At 58.1% G+C, this 8,109-nt stretch overlaps 1 protein-coding gene across 1 annotated transcript; it reads left to right on the forward strand.

Moving 5' to 3' along the window:
• Positions 1 to 1,847: 1,847 nt before the first annotated feature.
• On the forward strand, positions 1,848 to 3,932 carry VDAG_05511 (CHY zinc finger domain-containing protein; the record flags this gene model as incomplete). The annotated part of the gene is made up of 1 exon (XM_009652406.1): positions 1,848 to 3,932. The coding sequence occupies one exon, from the start codon at positions 1,848 to 1,850 to the stop codon at positions 3,930 to 3,932; it is 2,085 nt and encodes a 694-aa protein (XP_009650701.1).
• Between the last annotated feature and the right edge of the window lie 4,177 nt (positions 3,933 to 8,109).

Below are 8,109 nucleotides of genomic sequence, written 5' to 3' on the forward strand. Positions count from 1 at the left end.
GATAGGCATCCCATCCTCCTGACAGCGCTCTCCTGACCCGCCTGCTCTGCGCAGTGACGTCGTCTTCTTCCTTTTCCCACAAGACGTCTTCTACCAACGAGAGCACTCAATCCCGCCAAACGCATTCTTCTTCCGCCCGCTTGGACGGTGCATCTAGCCCCCCCGGCTTCCTCTCGAGGTTTCTAGAGGAGGGCCCAGGGAGGAAGACTTGCTTTGCTTATACGCGTGCGGCGAAGACCATTAGAGTTCGTGCCGAGCCCAGTTCCCGTCTCGTCCGTGTGCCACCCCCGGCTTTCTGGCACCGGTCCGGACCATCCGCCAGGGCCCAGACAACGCACGGGGATCCGGGATCCCCCCGGGGCGTGACGGCGTTGCTTTTTTCTCCTGACCTGGCGTGTACCTGACCTACGCGAGGTGCAGAACGCAGGCACCACCGCCATACTTGTTTGCTTGTGTAGTGAGTGTGTGTGTGATGAGAAATGAAGAAAGGAAGCACCATCGCATGCCCTCGCGACTCGGTGGACATGGGTCGACATCCCCGGAGGCGCGATACGATTCTCGATCCTCGATGTGTTCCAGCTACTGGGTTGCCGGGGCGTGACGAGGCAGAGAAGACATGGCGCGACCCCAGGCTACATGCACACCCTGGTGGTGCCGTCGCGGCAAGGCCTGGGCCTGGGCCTGGGCCTTAGCCTGTTGGCTTTTCTGCTGGCGATGCGATATGGACGGAGCCGGCAGCGGCCTACGTGACGAGGTGTTTCACTGGACAGCTGCTTCGATAGTCTGGGCCTTGGGCGTGGTTTCTTTATTCTGCATGTCGTCAGGGGAAATGGTTCTTATCCTGAGATGAGACCACGATGATCATGTTACACACCTTGGTCGGTCATCGTTTGTGTTGCGTGCTTCACCAAGGCTCACTCCAATGGAAGACGTGTCCGAGATGAGACTGGGGGTATGAGAAGGTTTCCTCGAAGCTCCAGTTCGTCATGAGTGGCTTAGCTCGAGATTTCGAAGGGGAGCTATCAGTCTTGTTGTGGTATAATCTTGTGACACGGCAGAATTCAGGAAGACAAGGGTCGCTGGATGGAGATGCGTAAATTGTTGGCTGGAGCTGCGAGGATGACTGGCGGTCTGCCATGAAAGTCATGAAGTTATCTGAGCAAGAGCCCGTATCAGCAAGTGTAAAGATGTGTTGCTGCAAGTTCGCGCAAGGCGCAAGACGCAAAGGGCAGTCCATGGCATCGGCTTGGTTGATAGATGGCAGAGCATGTCCAAGGCACTACATCGTCACCTGGAAAGGGACTGTGAGGGGCTAACAGGCGGCGGCGAGCCGTGCGCAGCGGGAGACGTCCAGGCTCTGAAATTTCTTCAGTCGTTACAGCAAGTCGGCATGACGAAAGATGCTCGAAGCATGCCCATTGCATCAATATGCCGGTACCTGTATTCACAAAAATGCTGAGGGGCCACGGTGATTGAAGTCAAGGCAGGCTCGGGCTCGGACGGCGCCTGCCTTACGGAGTGTAGCGGCCGCCACTCGGTCCGAGTCATCCTGAATCACCTTCCGTCAGCCTCGACTCCACTCCAACTTGCCATGCAACTTCACGTCGCCACTTCACGACTATACGATACGACCATCGTCTACTTGATCGATCCTTTCGCACACCATCCGATCAAAATATCAAATCTTTCTTCGCAGGTCATACACACTCTACACTCTACCAGATCACCGGCAGCCGGCCTTGCCTTGCCTCTTCTCGCGTTCCGTTTCTTGCTTTTCACTGTTCAGCTCATAGAATATTGAGCAATTTTTCCTTTCCATCGCTGGCAACAGATCATTGGCGCCCATCATGATGTCACTCGAGAAACAAGGAGGAATCACTCACCTCCAGGCCGTCACTGAACCGGCGGCCCAACGAGTCGTCTCGAAACCCACGCCCGAGGCACAGAAGAAAGACCCGAGGGGCTACCAGGTCGAGCAGATACGCCGTCGTTTCTCGCCTCGTGAAACGACACTGAGTGACGGCACCACGTCCCTCATCTTCCGCATGAAACCCTCAGACCCAGACTTTCCGTTCGACCTGGACTTCCTCCAGTGTGACCTCCACGTGCCGGAGGACTATCCCGAGACAGCCCCAGTTCTACACGTCAAGAACCGGAACATCCCGCGCGGTTTCGGCATCAACGTCGAGCGCGGATGGGAGCGGATCGTCCGCGAGAAGCGCGGTGCCGCGACCCTTCTCGCCTTCGCCCATTCTCTGGATAAGAATCTCGAGGTGTTTCTGTCGGAGCAAAAGGTCGAGACGGTCAAGCTCACCATCTTCAAAGATGACAGGCATGAGACGCCGTCCACCTCATCGTCTCAGTCCTCTGCCGTCGCACTGGAAGCAGCGGCTCTGACGCAGGCGCCATCTGCGCCGCAGCCTACGAAACGACATGTTCCCGATGAGCCTGCCTACACCCAGGAGCAGATGGCCGAAGCGAAAGCCCGACGAGCACAGGAGGCTCGCCAGATCGAGACGCGCATGGGCCGGCTGAGTCTTTACCGGCGCTCCGCCGACGGTATCGTGTACACGTTGCCTATTGAGCCGAAGAGACGGTCTGAGCTTCCGGCTTCGTTGCAGGCCGTCAAGACACTGCATATGATTGTGCCGTTGCTGTATCCCCTCCAGCCTTTACGAATTCAGCTGAACGAGGTCGACTCGTTTGATGCCGAACCTGTAGAGGAACTGTTCATTCAGAAGGCGGCCGAGCAAAAGCAGATGAATCTGACCAGCCACCTCAACTACCTCGCCCAGAATCTACACGCGTTGGCCAAACAAGCTCAGGTTACGAAACAGAAGCAGGAAGCCGAGGCCAAGGCCAAGGAGAGTTCTGCACCAGCGACTACGGTCTCGCACACGTCTCAGGAGAAGCAGCCGGAAGGTTCGCTCGGCGACAGGAGTCACGTCAAGGTCATTCCACGCCCTCCCGAGTGGGCCACGGCTGCCGATGACTCGGACTCGTCTGACTATAGCTACGATTCCGACTCTGGCTCCGATGCAGGCGGCGCCGCACTCGAGCACGACGATCCCGTAGCAGGCTCGTCTGCGACAGCTGTCGCTGCCGACACACCTGAGCGAGGCACGGCTCTGACCTTCCCATCTATTGAATTGCATAACATTGAGCTTTTCCAAGTCTCCCTCCTCAGCATCACAGCAAAGTGTGCTCGTTGCAAAACCCTCAACGAGGTGACCAACCTCCGCGACGGCGTGGAGCAGACGCTCTCCTGCCGCAAGTGCGCCGCCGGCCTTGCAGTCCGTTTCCGCGCACAGCTCGTCCATGCGCACTCGACGCGCGCCGGCTTCCTCGACGTGGCCGGCGCATCCGTCGGCGACATGCTGCCGTCGACCTTCATTCCGACATGCGCCAAGTGCTCGACCGCGGCACCGGGACTCGTCTCTATCCGAGGCGACGCCACATCCAACGTCTGCCGGTCGTGCCACGCAAAGTTCACCTTTAAGATCCCCGACGTGCGCTTCCAGACGTACACGCCGGGCCTCCTCTCGGCGCCGGCGGCCGGAATCGTCCGGGCCAGGGCCGAGAAGCTCGGGCTGCACGCGGGCGACCCGCTGCCGTCCCGCGGCGCGTGTGCGCACTACAGGAAAAGCTACCGGTGGTTCCGCTTCAGCTGCTGCAGCCGCGTGCACGCGTGCGATCGGTGCCACGACGAGGCGGAAGACCACGTCAACGAGTGGGCGAGCCGCATGGTGTGTGGGTGGTGCAGCCGCGAGCAGCGGTACGCCGTCGACGCGTGCGGATTCTGCGGACGCAGCGTCATCGGGCGTAAGGGTCACGGGTTCTGGGAGGGAGGCAAGGGCACGAGAGATCGGGCGCTCATGTCGAGGAAGGACAAGAGGAAGTACAAGCGCGTGGGACCTGCGAAGAAGGAGTGATGGTGAATCTTGGTGGGCACATGCGGCGGGTTTGAGGTGACCTTGGACAATACGCAGCGGCAGGTGTCTACTTCTTTGGCTGAGATGCCAACAGGGATTGCCATTTGACCAGACATTACTATCAAGTGTGCCAGCAGGGCTCAGTACGAACATGTTGAGATGTCGTGATCCAGACGTGTCGCTATCACAACCGTGGTCGTTCAGCACTGGCTTGAGCCCTATCCGGCTTCACCAAGGACGTCGCGACACTGCCTAGACAGGCTGAGCTCGCGACACCGACAGGACATGGTGATCACCCACGCATGACAATCTCAAAAAACACAGCCCAGTCACGAAAAAGCCAGTAACGGCCCAGAGGAGCACCCCGTCGCCGCAAATACCAAACCGCAGCACCCCCACGCCTCACAACCGCCCGCGACACAGATGCCCAAGATAACCACCTCTCACCAGGGCCATCACACCTCCCCAACGCCCCGAACCATGGTAAAAAGGGGACCCCACGTCACCACCCACACACAGAAGGGTTTCTTTCTGTCCAGCACCATCTCAGCCGCGCACCCGCGCGTGTCGCACGCGACGCTGATTCGTCCGCAGACCTCACCACGCGCACACGTCGACACGCCTATCAGAGAGCTGCTTCGACCACCCTTTTTCGCATTTCGCGCGCTCTCATTGGGAGACTGAAGAACACAGACAGAAATAAAAAGTTCGAACGACCATCCTCAGTGGCTGTGTAGAGTTCTCTCGACCGCGCTCTCTGAGAGGACGGCAGGCCTGGAAGAAATGGGAGAGGTGAGAGCCGGCGACGCGCCGATACGAGAGTTGTGCGGCGCGGCGCGTCAAACTGTGTGATGCGATCGTCGGTGTCCCGCCCATGGCACACGCGCTGTGGCCGTTTTGCGCGGGATGATCCTCTTTCGTTCTGCCATCCGGACATGACGGTATGAATGGTACCAGTATTATTGTTATTATTATCAGTTTATTGTTATTATTATTTTCTGCCTCTTGTCGCTTTGCTACAGAGGACATGCTCGACGGTCGTCGCAAGCAGTTCCCCTTTGACTGCCACCCCGAAACAGCATTAGGAGAGATTCTGGGGAATAATCCCACGAATCCAGTGCCTCCATCCGCCGAGGACGTGCCGGCCCCCCTTGTGACCATTCCGGGGACAAACCGGGGCGATCGAGCCCTTTTGGGTGCTTGACATGCCCCCCGAAACGCACCCGAAAGCATCCCAGCAGCGCGGGCCGTACTGGGCAGACAGGCAGACAGGAAAGAGACAAGGGAGGCGCATGCGAATCCCCGAATTCTGCGCCCATCAATCACTCTGCATAGGATGGTCAAGTACAGAACCCTGAATCACCAACAATGGAATGACACATTGTTTCTCCTGCCAAAGTCCCTCCAGCGCGCCTGCAAACGCACCCATCGGCATACCGCGCCGTCTTGGCGGAAGGACAAAGGACGGCCTGCACCAACACAACACGCCTGGGTTGGCAAACGGTAGCCACAACCAGCCCGATGCATCAGGACATGGGGAGCAGAGGAGAAACTTTGCATCTCCCCATCTCGCAGGAGTCGCAAAGACGGACGGCAAGGGGATGAGAGGGGCCGGGCGGAAAGATCCAAAGAGGAGAGCGGGACAGCCAAGAGCGGCATGGAGAGGAGCGCTCGGGATGTATTCTCGCGAGCAGCTTCGCGGGCCACATATGGCACATGGCACATGGTACATGGCGTAGGCAGGCAGCGACGAGTCGCGACTTTTCCGACGGAGATTGGTGACACAAAGTATCCATGTACTCCCTCTCCCTCGCCTTCTTCTCGAACGAGACGATGGGATCACGGACGAGGGAAAGGACCAGGGTGCCGGAAGAAGAGGGAAACGACGCAAATTGAACAAGCTCACCGGCCGGTCAAACATGCCAAGGGCAACCCACGGGAACGGGGAATCCCTGCGAGCAGCGAGCGAGCAGAGGTCCCAACACGTTTTCTTTCTACCCCAGGTTTTATTGGGTTCATTCTTGCATGACAGGACAGGACAGGGCAGGGCAAGACATGCTAGCGCTGATGCCGTCCATGTCTGGAGAGAGCGCGCGTCGCGGCCTGCTGCTCATCACTCATCGATCCGTGCACGCATCGATGTGTGTGTGTCGCAATCGCATGGACGGGAAATTGGGCGAGGAGGAAGCCGATTGTTGAAGTGTCACACAGAGTTTCCCGGGGTCGCGACAGGCCTGCTGGTGTCTGTTGTTCGGCAGGCAACGTGAGGCAGGCAAGCAGGCAACTTGATGTTGCTTCTCTTCTGATGTTCTCTTCTGATGGCATGTCTCGAACGAGCCATGTGACGCTGCGGGGTGGTACATGGTACGTACATGGAGGCCCTGCATCGAGAATCCGGGGGAATCGAGAAAAGCGTGGCGCCTGCGCCCGCGATCATTTCCCGTGTGTGTGCAGGTGTGTGTGTGTGTGTGTGTGGTCGGCTGTCAAGGACCGACGCGTTATGCTCGGCTCTTACGAGACGGTTATCCGAATCAAGGATCTCCCGGCACCAGAAGACGGCTCTCTCCACGCCGCGGCCAGCAATAGCCTTTCTAGTAAGGGATGCAACAGGGCATGAAAAGGGGTCGCGTGGTAGGAATGGCCAGAGCCCGGCTCGACGGGTGGCGGGGAAATACCGAAAGAAGAGCGACGCAAGCCAAGAAAAAAATACAAGAAATAATAATAATAAGAATATTCATTCGACTTGCCTCTCTTGCCTCTCTAGCCCACCGGCATTGACTTTGCTGCTCCGAGCTCTGTCGGTCCGACACGGCTGGACTGGCCGGTCTCTCTTTCTTTCTCTGCTGACAGTTTCTCTGCTGACAGTTCCTTAGCGCCTGCCTCTCCACATGGCCAGGCCACCGTTTTTGTCTCTGATGCCCTCGTGTTCGTCAGCATGTCTCGCTTTTACATGTACATACTATGTAGTTACGTCTCTGCTGCTACGGTCTCCCCCAAAGCGTCCGCCGCCCCCCTTCCCATCTTAGCGCTGCCCCTCTCCCTCGCGGGCTCGGTTCCCGAAGCAGCAAACTCGTAACACCTCGACAGCCACGAGGCACGCGAGGCTCAGCTCTCGCAGCGCAGGCTACAAGGCGAGCAGCGCCAAAAGAGAAGCCGGCAGATGGAACGATGCGCTGGGCCAGAGGGTCCATCGCGGGGGGAGGAGCGCGGCTGGCTTGCGGCTGGCTCGCTGTCTGTCGGCCGAGGTGCAGGCAGGTAGGTACCTTACCTAGGCAAGTGAGTACCGACTCCGGTATCTACCCAAGCTACCGTACAGCACGTTGCGTTCCTAGGAAGCATGACGGAATCCGCAAAACCGCCGTGATGAACCCGTCGGCCTGTGGTCCGTCGGCCTGTGGTCCGTCTGGCCTTCACCATGAGCACGTGGAGAGCAGCAGCACTGTCTGCCGAGCCGGCAAAATGTATAGCCCCCCTTGCATCCCCTGAGACTGGCCGTAGTGCCGCGTCGGTCGGTCCCATCGTGACTTTGCTCATTTGGCCGTGGGCCACTGACGGCCTTGCTTCGCCTTCTACGCCCTTCGTCTTTCTGGGTCCGTCGTCTTCCTGCAACGGGGAACGAGCCTGCGAAGCCACCGTGTCAGTGTTTGCCTCGGGTGTGCACCTTGCCTTGGGTGCCTTGGGTGTGTACCTTGCATTGTGTGCTCCCTCATGCCGAGCGCCCCCACATGATTCCGTGTCACCGTGGCATCCGCCAATAAGGCCGACGATGCGCCTTCTAGAAGGCCTGCCCAGCTGGCGCAGTGTCCCCGAGAGCCGGGTTCGCGCCTCCTACCTGCGCCTGCGCCTGCGCCTGCAGCCTGGCTTGCCTGGCTTGCATCGCTATGCGCCTTGGCCCCCGACTGCCGTGTGCTGGGCTGTTGCACGTACGTAGGTAATGGTATTGTACATGGTAGCTTACCATGTACGTGCCTTGGGCCATGTCGCCCTCGAATCCATCATGTCTCGCGCTGTCGTATATACTATCAGCATATATCAGGCCCTATATATATATATATATATATATATATCTATATGTGTATACCTCTATCTATATGTATATGTATCTAAATATATATACATACAGCTATATATATATATGTCTACATATCTGCCTGTATATATAGACATCTATCTCTAT

The sequence above is a fragment of the Verticillium dahliae genome, genomic scaffold (genome assembly GCF_000150675.1).
Source record: "Verticillium dahliae VdLs.17 supercont1.10 genomic scaffold, whole genome shotgun sequence".
Taxonomy (NCBI): Eukaryota; Fungi; Ascomycota; class Sordariomycetes; order Glomerellales; family Plectosphaerellaceae; genus Verticillium; species Verticillium dahliae.